General features: G+C 39.9%; 1 protein-coding gene across 9 annotated transcripts in view; it reads left to right on the plus strand.

Annotated features, from left to right (window-relative positions):
* LRRIQ1 (leucine rich repeats and IQ motif containing 1) overlaps positions 1 to 18,511 on the plus strand; it is a 127,434-nt gene that overhangs the window by 107,579 nt on the left and 1,344 nt on the right. For 3 of the 9 annotated variants that reach the window (XM_030480233.1, XM_030480239.1, XM_030480234.2), the window contains one exon: positions 6,232 to 7,653. The exons of 2 other annotated variants lie outside the window; for them this stretch is intronic. In XM_030480233.1, coding sequence (XP_030336093.1) covers positions 6,232 to 6,386 — 155 coding nt within the window. In that variant the 3' untranslated portion in view covers positions 6,387 to 7,653. Of the gene's footprint in view, positions 1 to 6,231; positions 7,654 to 18,511 lie in introns of those variants that run through there. 4 more of the 9 variants (XM_030480235.1, XR_003990645.1, XR_003990644.1 and 1 more) reach the window with 4 other exon arrangements.

Genomic DNA, 18,511 nt, shown 5'->3' on the forward strand with positions numbered 1-18,511 from the left:
GTCAAGTCATTCTAGTCTCTTGTGCCAGCTACGCCAGGGTACTGTGTACCAAGTTAGCCTTAGTTTCTCTCACCTTAACTTCAAGTCACTCATTTCTCTCTCAGGTTCTAATTCCAGCCATCTGCCTCTTCTCTCAGTCTCCATGCTGTGGGGGCTTTAGTTCATATCCATTCCATGGTTCCTGTAGCTAGGCTACATCTGCCACAGAGAGCATAAAATAATCAGACTCTTAAGTTCCCTGACCTAGCATGATCTTCAACATTATTTTTAGCAATAGTCTTGCTTAGCTCTGTGTAACATCATGGTAAAGCGTGTTTCCATGCTGACTGATGTTTTAGGGAATAAAGCCCAAAAAATCAAGAACTTCTCCTCTGATCATGTAGAAACTTCAGTTTATATATACTTTATCCAAATTTGGACAGATCCTAAAAGCAAGCCTCTATTACTTGGCAGACTTAAAGTCTTCTGTGCAAAGGGGAACATAAATGTTTCGCATATTTTCTTAGAAGTGACCGACCTTTCAGAAAACTTCAGCCAAAGGCAGATACTCAGTGTGTCAAATTTCATCCTAAATGGTCAAAATTGGGGAAATGGATAAGGAGCTGAAAAATAAATAACTATTTGGCTTTAATAACCAACAGTGCTTAAAGTCCTGTTCATAGTTAGGAAAATGTTATAATTTACAGGAACTTATTTGGAGCATTATGTTTATTGAGTGTTCAGAGTGGCAATTAATAAATGTTATAACTTATTCTTGCAAATGCTTGTAAATGCTTATCTATCTAAATTCCTTCATGTGACTGAATTACATGAAGGAATTCATATTATTCAAGTATTTAATTGTCAGCAAGATCTAGTCAGAACAGCATCAATGTTCAATAAATAAAGATATTTAAGTTCATTGTTTCTATAAAATTTTAAGATTAGTCTCTAGTCCTACCAACTTGAAGTCAAGGAGATTTATAGAGAAAACTAATCATTTCCTTACAAAAAAAAAAAAGTCGTATGTTTTATCTTCAAATCTCCATATGGAAAGGAGATATATCTTTATGTATTGCATGGAATTTTGTATATGATGCTTCTTCTCAATTCTATACAAATATAAGTGTATGAAATAATACAAAAAAATTTTATGTAAAATTGCAGTACAATAGAATTTAGTTTTGATATGAATAATGCAACTAAAAAAAAAAGTTTGATCCACCTTCAATATATCCATAAGTAGCATTATTAAAAAGTAACTTTTCTGAGATTGTAGCATTTACCTTTTTCACAGACCTGCTGAACCTAGCTTCTTTCCAGAGCTTAAATTGATGTAAACGCTTTGCTGCTAAGGATTTGTTCTGGTCACTTTCATTAAAATGTTGAAGCTTTTTCTCCATGCCTTCTTATGCTGTATTTGCTCTTAAGTAATACAATATGGTAAGGACTTTGAAATAAGTTATATCTCCAGACATACAATGTTAGGTGGATCGATAAATGCCCTATGACGTCTACTATACATCATAAAATTTCTATCATAACCTGTTTAACAAAGCTTTTCTTCTTGGACACCAAGAATTTCATTCAAAGCATTTTACATATTGCATTACTTATCAAAACAGAGGATATGCAAACCTTGACATTTGTTAAAAGACCCAGGCTTTAACCAAAAAAGACCAGAACAAATCAATAGCAGAAAACAGATTAAACAACAGAAAAGTGACTGCTTAGAAATAGAAGCATGTGAGCTTAACCCAAGACAAGCTTTCACCACTTACTCAAAAGAAATGGTTGTTTGATATATACAGGCACCTGAAAATCTCTCGGACTCTACTGGACCTTCACATAGTCAATGCCACAACTAAATGAAAGTACAGTAAATGACTGTTACAGCCTGTCTTCCAAGCCTAATTTGGGATAGCAGAAGTTGAATTGCTTTTCTTGGCTAAGATTTTGTTCTCATATGAGGGGGTATTAGAATAACTGTATATCATGTAAAATTGTACTTAATACACTCACCAGGTTCTATTTAATCCTACTACCAGTAATGGTAAAAGTTATTACTATTACTACTGTTACTGTTAGTATTATTACTATTATTACTATTATTGTAAAAAAATCAGTACTTTATAAAGTAAAAACCAACAGTTCTAATGGGTCTAATTTATACTTTGTAAAGATACTTATATCTTGAAACAATGTGAATCTTTCTGTTGTTGTCTTTGGGTAAGTTTCACTACAAATATACTCATGGAACATAACATGAAAAGAAAATATTATGATCGTGCTTAAAATTACTCATAAATCACAAATACACACATGCCAATCTATGTGTGTATATGTGCATATTAATGACATATATACCTTACAAATATCTTTACATTGATGGCAAAATATGACTTTAGATATCACCTTTTATTTTTCCAGTTAAAAAGTTCTGATAACAGTTATTTTTATTCACTCATATAAGCTAATACATGAACTGTTCATTTGCAAGACACGTTGAAGTTTAGGGGGAAATGGAGGTATTGCAAATCCAAGCTTGCTGGAAAAACTGTTTATGTCATTAGTAATAGAGCAAGAAAAAAATATAAACTCTCTCTCAAAAAAAAATATTGAGGTGCAAAGTAAGACTTTCAAATAAAGTGCACCCCAAAGAACAGTTAAAGGAACACATGGAGATTTTTAACATTTTAATAATACTTCAATATTGACCTTGAAGCATGTCAAGTGTATGCTTGGTAGAACATTTGAAAAAAAAAACCAAAATGTTTTCATTTGCCATCAATCATTGTTTTTTTTGGTGAATCTTTGCTTTATTTTTCTGTACATTGACCTGAGTATTCACTCCACTTTTTATTACTTTCTCCCCGCTCTTAAAATAAAAAAAAATCTCATAGAGCAATATATTTGCACAACTTCCCCTGAGCAGGCATAAACATACTTATGTCCAAGGAGAAGTAAAGCATAACAAACATAAGTAAAGGTAACAAATATAGATGAAACAAATATAATAAACATTTTTGGTTTGGTTTGGTTTGGGGTTTTTGGTGGGTGTTTTCTTTGAACTAATTCAAAGTGGCATTGTCATCCCTTATCAGACTCTCTAGTCTTTCATCCACTTGATCTCAAGAAAATTCTAACCATTTGCTAATTGAGCTGTCTTTATTGCATATTTCTGAAGGAAAAAAATTGCCCATTTGAATAATGTAGAATCAGAAAATCAGGTATTGACAACAAAATAACTGAGTTTTAGTTTTAATTTGTATGTAGTATCTTTACTTCTTGCAAGACCCTACCTAAATGTTTAATTTATATTTACGTTCAAAGCTGTTCTTACTTCACTGCAGAATGTTCATATCAAGAGTTTCACTGAAATTGCAAAAGACGTGAATTAAAAATAAGCATAGTAATTGTGGACACGTATGATAAATCAAGCAAGTCCTATATTTGCAATGCATTCCATTCCTGTATTTTCATTTTTTCTTTCTGTTTGTTCTTCATTAAACTCTAGGAGAAAGAACTACAATAACAACCTCATATTTGACTAATACTTTCACTGTAAATGAGGTGCTTCTTTGCTTCATCACACAATTTTTCAACCATAATTATCATTTAAGCCACTAGTAGTCTAAGTATAATATCTGAGAATTATAATATGAATAGGAGTAAGAAAACTTCACTATGCTTATATGCAGGTCTGACTCATATCTTTGAGAATTCTTCTTCAGGGAATAGGCTGTTGGATCTCCATGCCAGTTCTGTCTTTCTTCACTACAGTTAGACCGGTCACTGGAACAGCAGTGTTGATAATACCCACCTCTTAGTACTGTTTACTAGATATAAAAAGTGCTTTATTGGAAGAGCAAGCATAATTATGCCCATTTCAAAGATGGGAAGATGGGACACACAGGGGAGTGGTTTACAGTGATTTACAACAAACCTGTCTTGTAGATATAGTTGATCATTCCCTATAGTGGTTTTATTTTATTTGGCTGACAGTGCCGAGAACTTCATGAAGGGTGGAAAGAAACAATATGGAGTAGTCTATGCTTTAATTCTATCTTTCTAGGTCACTACTGTGTAGTAAATTTTAAAATAGATCCTAGGAAATATAACCAGCACTTCAGGATAGATAAAGAAAAAGGGACCTGTGCCTTTCAGAATTTGGAATAGCCTCTGGTTTATTAAACCTGCATACAAGGGAGCAGAGTCTACACCTTTAGAGTACCTGGCATTTTGCAAAAATACCTTCAGGCTGAGGAAGTTCTCCTCCTCTGTTACTGAGCTTAGATTCTCACAGGCATCTAGAACCTTGTTTTGTCAGGCAGTTTATATTCACTCAAAGTTAATAAGTTATTACATTTTACTCACAAGACATTTGACTATGTTACCATCTAAACAATGCTTTAGATGTAACTCAAAAATGAGTTACAATTAACTTTTGACTCTGAAGTTTAGACAAGCAGAATTCACGCTATGACAGATGTGGCTGTTATTCTGCCAAAATAAAAGGATATATTGGTAATTTATGAAGACTTTTCACAAGTTTCTTGCAGAAAATTATGGCAAGTCTTTGAGGATTTTTTTTATGGAATAATAATATACATTTCATAGTAATGGAAACTCAAAATATCCCTTCCAATGAATTCCATATATTTATAAGTGAAAAGCCAGAAAACCTGCAGACTTCTGAAATCCATTGTGAAAATAATATCTAGCAGTACAGACAGGTTCATAAACAAGTGAGGTTGTTATTCCAGAAATAATCCAGATTAGGCAATTAGGGTGAGATTGACTTCTTGTTTTGCTACATTAACTCTATCACTTCTAAACTAATTTTTAAATTTACTGTTACTGATGGGTTTTGTTCTGGCATTTGTATTTATTCTGGTTTTAAAATATTATAATAACAAATATTTGTTTTGTTGAAATATAGACATAAATAACTGTTATCTTTATAATTGATACAACCTTGAAGATGAGTACGTAGGAAAGTCAGTTTCAAGCATAAATTAGCCCCAAACGTCTTTTCCAGTCTGAACATGCAATACCTATTTCCCTTTTATTTTTTTTTTTTTTTGTTGTTGTTTAACAATATTTTCAACTTCATAAAATATCTTTTTAAATTAAAGGGATTCATGGAAAAGGGAAGTGTAGGCTGGGAGAATCTCCTGACATTTAGATCTAGCAGACTACAGAAAAGGATCCATGAGAAAACAAAGATGTTCTTCCTGTTTGAAATGTAAAGCTATGTTTTACATATTAGTAAATAGAATTATATTCAGCCATATGATTTAAGATTTTAATCTGGGGGATTATTTATTGTGAAAATTTTATCTTTGCTATTGAAAAGTACTAAAAAGCTGAAAGATCAAAAATGCTAAAAATACGCAGTTAGTAATCTTTTCCTTTAATAGGTGGCAAAAATATGTTTGTAAAATTTTTATTTGATAAGCTAAGTGTGCTAATTTTAGACATATATATATGTAAAAAAACCTGTTCTAGTGTGAGCATCATATCATTCTCTTACAAAATTTGAGTTGTCTTCCACAGATGCTTTCTTCCTTACAGATGTCTTAGAAAGGTGTTTACATTTGTAAAGTAATGGTTCTTATAGAAGAAAAATCATACCTTTCATTAGCTGTACTGGTTATTTTATTTAAATAATTAAGTATTTTATAAAAACTATTGTCTAAATTACTCAAGCATCTGTATGCATGACTATGAAAGTGATTATTTCACTTAATTTTATGTGTGTTTATATTTGCTGTGGCACCATTCAACATCAAATTTAAGTATTCCTGGGTTTGGAAAAAAAAAAAAGAAATATCTTCTTATATTTGGTCTAATATAGTAAAAGAAGAACTTGTTAATTAGATGTATGTTATGAACTAGTTCTCCATTCACTTGAAGGATGGATGACATTACTAGTTCCTATGTCAAAGGCACCGACTATCTGTGTAGGTGTTTAAAATATGCTCGAAATGGACAGCGGCACTTTTAAAAATATCATTTTGTGTAGTAATTTTACTGCCTATTTTGATAAAGAGATTGTTCTTAAAAAAGTCCTACCTTGTGAAAATACTAGTATTGCTTTTAAAACGGTGAGCAATGCATAATTATGAAAGGTGTGTGCTATCAAATTAGACATATTAGTGTATACTATTATCTTAAAAATAATATGATGCAGTGAAATTTAGGGAGTTTTGTTTGTTTTTTAATTTCACGTGTCTATTTATTGTCTAGAAAAGAATATACCTATTCCAGAAAAATCATCTGTGAGTCCATCTCATAAAGAACGGATATCATTTCGAGACCATCCAGTGCAGTTCAGCGGAGGATGGGGATCAGGCAAAAAAAGGACAAAGCTTAAAAATATTGGAGATAATTTAACTAGTTGATTTAATCAAACATGGAGAGCATATGGAGAGCTGGGGTTTTTTTAAGCCTATGAATATTAATTTTTGGATTCTCGTTTAGTACCAATATAAAGAGTTTCAATTAACTACATTTGGCTTTTTTTATTACACATGGTTTCAGTGGTTTGGGGTGGTTTTGTTTTGGTCAAAGTATTTTATACCTGTCAGTAAGTTATCATAGTTTGTGTTTCCAATTACTTGCATGTTCATGTGGTGTAGAATGCAGAACTGATTAACCCTACAAGGATTGTTGTACAGTGAATAAGTTTAGGCTTGCTTATAACAACCAGTTGAGATGTGCAAAATTTGGTAATGGTTCATGCTCATGTGATATATGTCACATATCAAAACAGTGAATTCTTATTTTCTCACAAATAAAATACATGCTTGCAAACTGTTGTGAGCTATAGTAGCCAGCAATGCCATTCTTAGAAAAGTCTGTTTAGGATATTTCTCTGAAGCACCAAAAATTCACAGCTATCTACAAATGGTGGAGATATACTTATCTTTTTATTTTAGTAATATGATAAGTCCTCTAGAGCTAAATTGTGCTCATAATATGATAAAGCAACCTGTTTATAGTCTTATACTTTCAAAGAAAGACTTCTAACATTTTCATAGAGGGTTAAAGAAAAAAACAAATTTACTAAGTTCTCATTTTGTTCTGGGGTAATGTAACATTACATCCACATGACACTGCTAACTCAACTTTATTTGTTCATGTAGCCAGACTCATTCGGATCTGTGTGCAAGAGTTTTGTGGTACAACAAGATGTAGAGAAAGAAAACTATTTCAAGTATGTATGGGTATCTGACTCATTACTTCTACTGAATGCTTTGTTCATCAAAGGACAGAAAATGCTCCTTGATTTCAAAGCCTAACATTATTTTGATGTTTTCTACTTCGAGGGTAGAAGTTGCTAATTGGATCTAGAGAAGTCTGTCTTTGGTATCTCCTCTATCTTCTCCAATATTGTGAAGCCTCAACCTGCAACAGATTGAGAAAGGTGGGGAAGTTAATGGAGCCTGAAACTTCAGTCAGTAAAGAATATAAATTCTAATGCTGTGGCTGTTTTAAAAATGTACTTAAATATGACATTATTTTGTGAGGTGTTTTTTATGCTAGCATACATATGACTATGGATTGAAAGCAATTATCTCCATTTTTGTGAATACTCGCATTCATGTTCAGATTAAAAGATGGCTGATCTCATGGAAAACCTCCAGTAAATGACCTTGCTTGTCTGAATCAGTGTGCTGTTTTTATTAACACTTTTGAAAAGTCAGTGAGGCCTACTTCAGAAAAGATTTCTCTACCTTTCTGAAGAATGATGGTCAGAGAAAATTGCTGGGCCTGACTATAGAAATGCAGTGGTTGTCAGCAGGGTATAAAATATCACCAGGTGCTTATGTTATCTAGTTACTTTCCCAATGTATGTAGCAAGTGTTAAAATGGATTTCCAGATATGCTACATAGTGACTTTTAAATGTCACCCCCGAAGACTGGACCTTTTTTTTAAATTTCAATTTTATTATCAAGGACATAAGTTTTGTAAAGAAAACCTTGTTAGTTCAAAATGTCTGCCACTATATGTGACAGTGCAGTCAGTAAATAGATACTCCGCCATTACAGGTGTTAACTGGAGATCAAGATGCAAAATCAAGCAATTCACAGTTTAGCACTTCTTGCAGATTATTCTGTTTGCCTAGAGTGTCCATAATATACTGTACATCACAACTGTAAATAAGAGATTTTTATTTCATATTTCATAAATCTGTCTATAACTGTATCATCTATATCTACCTCTATATCTAAAAAAAGATTTACTGCGTAAAAGTTGTCATACCTGACCTCTTTTGCTTTCCAGGTGTTTCTAAATGAGAAATACCTCCAAGCCTAAATAAAATGTTTTGACAACATTTTAAAAAACATTTTGTTTTGAAAAGAGAAAATAGTAGCTTTTTAACGTACAATTTATGAAACTAACAGTATTCACTGACATGCTCTTTCAAGTTCGTTATATACTTAGTCTGCTATTCCATAAGTTGACATTGTTATGCATAGGTTAACTAGTATACCCAACAGAAATTAAGTTATGAAGTATGCCAAAACATGTTGCTGTTTTCATTACATGACATTGAGATGTGTAAAAGGTTAATGTCTTATTGTATCCAATGCATTTTTTAAGAATTGCAGTGTTGAAAGTAGAGTGTGTCTAGACAAATACAGATGTGGAAGGTGCAACTTCTGTTCAAGCTAGCAGACAGACTTTTATTCCTTTGAGGAACAAGGTGAAGCAACCCTAAATCTGGGCAAATACCTGCTGTTCATAGTCACATCTTATAGTATGTAAGGTCAGAGGTAACACGAATGCTACACAGGGTGACATATTTATGACATGAATTTTTCAAGCCCTATTCTGCAAAGCAGAAAGCTGTTTCATGCTTTCTTTGTGTTTTTCTTAGGTTTTCTTTTCATTCTCTCATTTTTCTTCTTAATTTTCTTTTTCTGTTTTTATTTTCCCTTCTTTTCTTTATCCTCTCCGTCCACACCCCCCAACAGAGCAATTCCCATTTAGGACAAGAAGATATTCTTAAAAGAATGTTCTTAAAAGAAGTTACAGTGACAGCCCAGCAAAACCTACACCACAAAGCCCCAGAACTGCATGTTTCTAGGCATGCTACTGCCTTTGTGGTGCTCCAGACCTCTTCACCACTCACTAGCAACATTTTACTACTTTTTTTCTGTTCTGTGTAGATCTTTTAACATGAAGCAGGAGGGACTTCATAGGAATAAGCTCTTTAAAATATATGCCCCAAATGTATGAAGCCCGCTTCTCAGAAATGTAGAAAAGCCTTCATTCAAAATTAAGAATGAAACAAACGAGGTGCATTTATGCATTGATCCTTTGATGGGTGTCATTCGCTAAATCGAATTGAAAAGCTTTCTGTGAGCTCTCCTGGACAGACCCCTGGAGTGTCTTTTCCTGTGCAACTGACCTGAAGGTCTGCACAGCAATTCTTTAAACCCTCGGTCTTTAAAGTGTGGTGTTAGGATCATCATCTCCTGCGACAGAAAAAAATGATCCCCAAAATGCATATTCTGAATGAGAACGTGGTGTTAATGGTGCTCAGATTACCCAAACTTGAATGAGAAAACACCCTAAGGAAGTGTTTCTCACTTAATAACGGGCAGATAGATTTTCCTACTTACATGTTAAGACACTCTTTAACAGTAACCTTGCTGACTCAAAAAATTATTGCTCAGATAGATTTATTGTTTTAACAGATCTGTAAATTTCAGGGAGCCAATATATCTATAGCATAGACATTGTTTTGGTGCAGGGTGAGTTAATGTCACATTTTGACTTATTATATATAATTATTAATAACCTATTATTCAAACATGCATTCATTAAAGAAGTATCCGCTATACACATGGTTCACATTTTTCAAAAACATGTCACAAGTGGTGTCCAAATCTGGCCTCAGACACATGGGTGAAAAATTGCCACTTGGTTTCCCACTAGGCACTGTGAGGAATATACTTTTGATCTTCGTGTCATATAGAATCATAGAATCAACTAGGTTGGAAAAGACCTTTAACATCAAGTCCAGCCTTTACCCCAGGACTGCCAAGTCAACCACCAAACCATGTCACTAAGGCCCTCGTCTACACATTTTTTTAATCATTTCCAGGCATGGGGATTCCACCACTTTTCTGGATGGCTTGTTCCAATGCCTGATCACCCTCTCAGTGTAAGAAATTTTTCCTAATATACAATCTAAACCTCCCCTAGTGCAACTTGAGGCCATTACCTCTTGTCCTATTGCTTGTTACTTGGGAAAAGAGACCGACCCCCACCTCACTACAGCCTCCTTTCAGGTAGTTGTAGAGAGCGATAAGGTCCCCCCTGAGCCTTTTCTTCTCCAGAGTAAACAACCCCAGTTCCCTCAGCCATTCCTCATAAAACTTGTTCTCCAATCATGATAATGGCAATGTGTATTTATGGAGATAGAATCTTTTCTTGATACACACTGAAATTATTCGTCTTAGCATTAGCGGAATCTAGGCTAATTTTCTGTGACACTACGGTCTCTTAACATGCTTTTCTTTAATGATAAAAACACATACAAAAAGTAGCTGTTACCATATGGCCCCAAAAATCCAAGAAAGGAACTCAACCATATTATAAAATATTGAGTAGCCTGATATCACATCTGAGATCCAAGCTGTTTGTACTTAGCTGTACTGGCTGGGAGGGAGAGGAGAGACAGGGGAAAGAATAGACACCAGCAAACTTTGTTGTTTTGTTTATTTTTTATGCCCGTAAGTGAAAAACAAATTAACTAATTTTATTTTTATAGGAGTTGCGAAAAGTGTAGGAGCTTTGACTAGTAGCCTCTGGAAAGCAGACCAATCACAGTCAATGGCTGATTTCATCATTGCATAAAGTCTTAGGGAATGGAAATCTTGGCCCACAGTGAAATACTGCAGCACTCATTAAAGCCCATGTGAGATATAGATAGATTATATAGATAGATACAGATTATAGATTAGATATAGTTATAGATATAGACATAGACATAGATATATAGATATAGATATAGATGATATAGATGATATAGATGATATAGATGACGTAGATGACATAGATGACATAGATATAGGTATAGATGATACAGATATGAAAGGGGGATGCCAACTCATGATGGATGTAGCTGTGGTTAAGTAGGAATGGAACACCTCTTTCTTCTCACACAGAGGCAGAAAAATGTGCCAGAGTAGGGCAAGAGCCATAGGTATGGCCTGCAAGTAACCATATAGATCAATCTAAAGCAGCTGTTGAGTATTGTGGAGAACTGTTTCCTGGTTTTCAAGGCAAAGGTGGACAGGGAAGTCCTGACCACATATCTTCGGATCCATCCACAAGGCACTTTGTGGGGGCTGAGGGTTTGCTAGCTCTAAAATCCCTACCGGAGAGACGTTCCTGAAGTTCCATGATGGCCAATGAACAGGGACTGGGTTTTCAGAGATTTTTAGCAGAAATACTGTGTAACTGCCACAGACTGGCCATCCTTACAAGGACTGGAAGTTGAAATGGATGACATTATGAACTACACTGTTATTTGCAGAGTAGCTGGACAAATGGATTGTTCTTTATGAGCACAGATGGACTTCCTCCATTATTTTGGTAACATAGATGATGACACAACAGTTTAGCACATACGTCACTGCCAAGGACTGGCATTTGTTCCTCTCCTGGTCTTTACTTGAATGATAGATTTGTTCGGAGTTAACAATCTTTACTCAGTTGCTTAGTTGATTGATTGCTATTTACACAGCTAGTTACTTTTTTGCATCAAACACTAAAGAAGCCCAGATATCCAGGGAGATGCAAAATTACTTCTGGCTGAAACGCAGTTATATCTCTTGAACAATAAGCATGTAAGATAATTTTCTATCAGTAACAACCAATGCCGATTTCACAAAGTTAAGATATGATTAAAAAAAAAAGTTTGCTGCTATCTGCAGGTCGGGTTTCCTTCATTCCTAGTACGTTTATTTGTTAAATTACTCTTAGACAAAGAAACCAGAGGTTAGCTTTATTTTTTTCGTGAGGCATTACTTCAAACTTAAACGCAACTAAGTACCATCACTGAGCTGAGACACAGCCAATGTGCACAACAGATATCCTGAGGTACAAACAGCTTTTTAGGAGAGACTGCTATAGCTATTTAGTTAAAATTCTAATAAAGGATAAATGCCTCTACTACAAGTCAGCTTAATTTTCTGTGCTTAGGAGCTACGCTCTGAAAAGGAGAACGTAAAACCGTAAAATAGGTTCTGTTTTCCTGCCATGTTCTGGCCATTAGATGAGAGCTGTCCCTTCAAAATCATGTTTTCTGTCACCATCACTATGCGTAGGGGGTTCGAGGGGTTATTCATTGCAAGTAGGCAAGCCAGCCATAAGCGTGGCTCTAATTTGCCTAATATGTTGCCATTCACGCGATTTAATACCGTTGTACACCAGTTAAATGACAATTTCCTTAATGTGAGAGAAGAAGGCGTGGCACGGGGAATAAAATAGCACGTCTGGAGCGACAGGAGACAAGACATCCACCGCGCAGTCCCAATAAGTGGTAATTTCTGGTGGCTTTTTCTCTTCCATCGCAGTTTATCCCCAATTTGTGGCTCCCACGGAAACCACCGCGGCCCCGCACCCCCCTACACACTGTGCCCACCCCCGGAGTGGGGGTGTCACAGAGCGATCTGGGGGTATGAAATAGTTGCATTCGTTTCCCATTTTACGAGCAACGGCTTCAATCTTCATTGCGGGTTCAGCTGCACTGATTTCTCTGCTACTTTAGGCTGGAAAAAAATCAATTAAAAAAACAGCAAAGAAAGACCTGCATTTTATGGAACCCCTTCATGTTGGTGCTTTGAGTTGCAGGTAATGCCTCGGGAGGTTGTTGCGTTGCTGTGATGTGCAGCCTGGCCGTGTGCCGGGTTAAGCTCGGAGCCTCCACCCGGGCGGTGCGGGAAAGGCTTGTCCCGCGCGGGAGGGATGCGCTGGCTGGGGTGTCAAAAGGTCCAAAGGGCGACCTGCTCTCGGTAGGCGGGAGACGAGGTGAAGCTTCATGCTCGCACCACCTCCGCTTTACCTGATCACTTGAAACGACCTCCCTTGCCTCACCAGAAATGCAGGCGCAAAGAAGGGACTTTCCTGCAGGACCATGTCCCCTCCCCAGCGCCCACTGCTGCCTGGTACCCCCTAGAAACAGCCACCACACAAACGTGCTGGGGAAAAGGTGCCGCTCTCTCTGTGACATATGCCAGGTACGCGTTTTGTCAGGAGAAGTGACATATTCGGAGGCGGTTTGAAATACAGTGGATTAATTTTGATTGCCCGGGGTAGAAACAAAAAGAAGACTGTCTCTAACCATAAGCTGGGGGCTGGCTTTATTTGCCAATATAAATATTTGTGTGGAAAGCTTAAAATATGTTGTTTTTCCAAGAGCTGAAGTTTTAAAAGGGGAGGAGGAGGAGGAGGCCCCGGGATGAAATATTAGCAGCATATCGGTTAACCACTAAGTCCTTTTCTTTATTCATCTAGCCGTCTTTGGTAAGAAGGGCAGAAAGTCTAAAGACTGGAGGATAGATGTTCCTTAATGCAGGCTTGCGTTTCAAAAGGAAGGGGCAGCTCTCAGCAAAGGACAAAATAAGGCTGAGACTGTAGAGAGCCGGGTGCTGAAATACCGGGATAAAATTGCCCTGTGGCTTTCAGCATCGCTGAACTACACATTTTTAATCGGATCTAGCACACATCACATTAAAAAAAAAAAAAAAAAAAAAAGTTCTTTCGAATGAGCTAGCCTTGGAAACCGGCAGTCCCTGTCAAAGCAGCTCAATGCATCCGTTTGTTAGTGCCTCCAGCTTGAACAGGGATCTATTTCTTAGCCCCTGTCCCTTCTGTCTCACACCTTCCTTTAGCTTCGTGCTTAGAAACCAGAATGTCGACCATATTTCATGCCTTAGAAGAAATTAATTCATCTGAGATGACAAGGCAGCCCCCCACACACACACTCTCCAGGCCCCTCGATATATTCAGAGCCTCGAGGTCGTATATTTTCGAATTGGTCCTAATATTAATCAAGCTGCCAACAGGGAAGACGGTGTGACTCGCCAAGGAGGACTTTGCTTTTGGTTTGCTCGTTCGCAGAGGTGCGCTGATGCTCAGCGCTCTACAGCCAGCGTCCAGCCAGTTCGCCGTGGGAGAGCAAGAAGGGGTCACTGGTAAAGGGAAAAAGCAAACCAGCTTTATTTAGTTAGACTTCTACACTTAAAACTCTGAATCACCTCTTTTGGGGGAGGGCCGCCTCCTTGGAAATAAATTCCCGGGGAGAGGGGAGAAGCAAATGTTCACCCCTGACACGCTGTGTAGCGTACTAGTGAGAGTTTTCGCTTTTGGATTTTGATCCTAAGGCATCTGTTTCTTTGCTATGTTTGTAGTTCGCCTTTCGTGTGTATCTATAATTTGTTGGAAAGCACGGCGGAGTCGGGGAGGAGGAGGATTTGGCGTTCAGAGGGCAGACACAGCTGCAAGAGCCACTGCCCGCTTGCCTAAGCCAGCAACCGGGGTTGTCCCCCGACAAGGCGGGTGGAGCGGAGCCATCCCCTGCTGAGGGCAGAGAAAGACTCTGCCTGCCTCTCCTACGGTCCCGGGTGGAAACCCTCAGCCTACTCTTATTTCAGCTACGGAGCTAAAGAAGTCGGATCCGAGAAGCGTCTTTAGAGGCAGTTCTGTCTTCCTGGCAGTGCCAAACTTTACGGGGTTTTGAGTCCACGGCCCAACTTTCAAATCCTTTCTAAACTTGGTAAAGGGCTACAATAGCAGCCCGATAAAGCATAGATTAAATTCGTGTAGGATTTGTTTTTATAGCACACATGTAAGTAGGATTCATTATAATTTGAACTAGATCAAGATAAGAGATTAGTGCTTGTATAGAGCATCTCTGTTGAGATTTCCTATGGGGCTAAGATTGAATCCGCACACTAAATATTATCTCGTTCCGTTTTGAAAGAAACGTTAGACGGTTTAAGAAGAGTCATTACGTGTTGTGAGAAGAAAATTGTCGTGGTTCGTCCAGCTCTGACTGCAATCCCGCTTTCCCAACGGGCGGAATGGGACGGGAGAACCTTCCTGTTCACAGTTTCTTGTCTTCCCCCTGAATATGCCTTTGATGCACATGAAATCTTCATTTTATCTGTGCAGGTGGCATACAGGAAACCTCCCAAGCATCTGAGGTACTGTCAAAGCGCCAAACTGCAGGAACCGTGAAATGATAGCTGTCGTTAAGTGTTGGCTGGTTTGTGGACAAAATCTGGGAGCCTCTGAACCTCGAGCCTGGCTGGGAAAGGCTCCGGGCTCGGCCCCAGCCTAATGAGAAACGATCCATCTCTTTCCCCGCTTGGGATGAGCTGGGCTCAACGCTCTCGTCCCCTGCCCATGCGGAATTAACTTTAAATCACAGAGCAGAACAGTCGATTTACTCCTACACTTTCATTTATCTCTGAAAACACAGGACCCAGGTTTGGGGTAAAGTCACTCCCGACAACGATGCCAACTAACGCTTCCCCACCGAGCGGAAAATCCGAGCGGTACCTTCCCACACCAGAACCGCGTTTTGGTTTTTTTTCCTGGGTGAAGAAAAACTGCCCTATAGGAACAAAGTTCGTTACAGGGGGCTTGGATCGGAACCTTTTTGCAGCCTGGCTGCAGAGAACCGAAACACAATCGTTACTTTTAGGCAATAAGATAGTGATGCTTAACATACTTGAAGAAACAGCCCCCAAAACTTTACTGCTTTCAGTGTTCATTGAGATGCACTGCACGTATTTTGTTTGCTGGCAGTGAGAATACTTCACATGATTCTTCTGACAAACAGGATGTCTGGAAAATTATAACTCAGCCAAACTAGATTTTGAATCTGTAATTTGCAATTTGACACATTCCACTGGGAGGGAGATGTGAAGCGAGTCGCTGAGTATCTTTTTACATCTTCTTTCGCCTCCGCTGGTCAGGTCGCTCGTTCCCAGGACCGGGGACGGAGATGGCTACGCTGGGCTCTGGGAGGGTCCCCCTGCAGCCTAACTCCTGAACCCAGCGCAATGAAGTCTCTGAGTCTGAACGTGAAACGAGCAACTAGGTAAAGCCTCAGCCAAGAAAATAGAAGGCTTTTCTGTATGTGGAAATACCGAACCGCTTAAGCACCTGGTTTTTCGAGACAGGTAGTTCTTTTCGTATTTCACGGACCCTCCTTACCCCCGCGGCTGCTGGCGTACCCGATCCCACCCAAAGGAAACACATTGCTCCCCGTCTTCCCCCGCTGCCAGCCGGCAACCGCCCCTAGCTGCGGCGTTGTCCCCCTGCGGGAACACCCAGCCCTCGTCCTCATAGCTTCCCCTTCGATTTTCCCGGGTAACTGGAGTGTGTGAAGCGAATAAGAGCCCCGAAATTCGTTTAGCAGGGTCCCCGGTAGAACTGATTCCTTCCCGTTCAGCCCCTAAATAAATTTCGTGTTGTAACTTTTCTGGAGAGAAGTGTTGATGTGAAACAGATTAAAAAATAAAAATATAATCTCCGTGGCCCCGGCATCCGTAGTTAAAAGCTGCTATTATAAATGAGAAGGAGGGAGGGGGGGATGGGGAATCCTGGGTATTCGGACGGGAGGTACTCGCCCGTATAGGCGCCGTTCGTACTTTATTTAAACAAACGCAAGGATGTGAGGAGAGCTGTTGAGATCCTCAAACATGCAGTCGCACTGTTTCTGCTGGAAACTGCCACCCAGAGCCGCCGCGGCAGCATCAGCTGGGGATCCCGTACCGACACCCTCCTAACCCCACCGCGGCCGGTTGCCTCGTCCCGCACCGGACCCGCGCGTTTCTTTCCCTAAATCTGTTCACTTTTCGGCATCGAGACGCTCGCGGTTTCCTCATTGCTACGCGGGATCCTCATTGTTAGCCTCGGGTCTGTAACTTTTGATCTCCAGAAGGGATGGAATGCGAGGCGGAGGAGGGGGGAGGCAACCCGCCTTCCCCGCCGGAGAGCCCCGCGGGCGGAGGGCGCGCCCGGCTTATCTCCAGGGACACGCTTCCCCCGAGGAGTTCCTATGCACTGCAGAGGCGAGCTCCTTCACACCACCTCTGGCCACGAAACGTCTCTCCATCACACATAACACCCTTTCACAGAAGGTTTAGGAGATACTCCATCTCTGGAAACACAGCGGCACATCTGCACGCAGCTCTTAATAACCGGGCTGCCTGGCGGAGGGAGGCAGTCCGCGAAGAAAGATGCTTTTCAAAGCTGTCCCACCTCAGCACAGGATTTTTTTTTTTTTTCTTTCTTTTTTTTTTTTTTTTTCCTTCCTTTGCCGCCTTCTTCCCCGGGATCTGTCCAATCCCTTTTAGATGGTTTTAGCCAGCTGAAGTCAGCTTTCTGTTTTTCAACCTTTTAAGGGGAACGAATGCCATACGTGGCGCCAATTCTCCCCTAGGTTACATCTCTCCTTCCCCTTTTGAAGTCAGCTGGGTTGCACAGAGCTAAATGGGAGCAGAATTTGGCCCCTGGAGCTAACAACGATGTGGAACCACTCACATTTTTTATTGTTTATTTGTATATTTAGTTATTTTCCAGGGGGAGGAGGGACGGATTTTAAGCTTCGGTTGTAATTTCCGTCTCTCTGCATATTTAATACTCAGATATTGTTAGGGCATGTATATAAATCTGGGCGGTAATCTCGCCGGCGAGCTCTTTGCAAAGCCGGGGCGAGAAGAGAATGGAGTCACCGCGGGGGTGAAGATGCTGCGACAAGGCTCTGTCTTCCTCGGCGGAGCTGGGGCGGGGAGGAAGTGGGGAGCAGCACACAGGACGCGGCAGCCTGTCCCTAGCCTGGTCCCCAGCCGCGGCCGGCGCTTCCACCGCCCGCCCCGCGAGTCCGCAGGGGTGGCCAGGGAGGGGGGAGCTGAGGGGATGCGCGGCCGGGGCGGCTCTTAGCTGTCAGGGGGACACGCGTGCCCCCGCGGGCGGGCACCCGCGCTGCCTGCAGCCTCCCTGGGAAAAGCCCTGCTGCTGCTGTGGACGCTTGTGGTTGGTTTGCTTTCACGGGCACAGGAGATACTCCTTGTCCTTGGCTCCCCTGGAGTTTAATAGCTGCCTTTAAAGAGGGACATTTATTGGGATAAAAGTGGATTGCAGGCTGCAACAACGTCGCATGTGTCTTTCATTTAAAAGACACCGAGAGCTCCTTCTTTTTTTCCCTCTCTCTCTCTCTTTTTCCCTCCCCCAGGGCATTCAGTGCTTTTAAGGCATAGTTATAAACAAGCTGCCGAAATGCCAGCACACGGAGATGCAGGCGGCGGGGGACAGGGAGAGGATCTATTTCCCCGGGTCTGGAGCAAGCGTTGGTCCAAAAGGTGCAAAGAGGAAACGTTCCGATTCTTCAAGAAAAATCCAGGGACGGGAACTGCCCCTGGAGCGGCTCCCGGGGCCGGGTCCTGCCCCTCGCCCGGGAGAGGCAGCGGCTGGCCGGACCCCGCGGCACCT

The sequence above is a fragment of the Strigops habroptila genome, chromosome 3 (genome assembly GCF_004027225.2).
Source record: "Strigops habroptila isolate Jane chromosome 3, bStrHab1.2.pri, whole genome shotgun sequence".
Taxonomy (NCBI): domain Eukaryota; kingdom Metazoa; phylum Chordata; class Aves; order Psittaciformes; family Psittacidae; genus Strigops; species Strigops habroptila.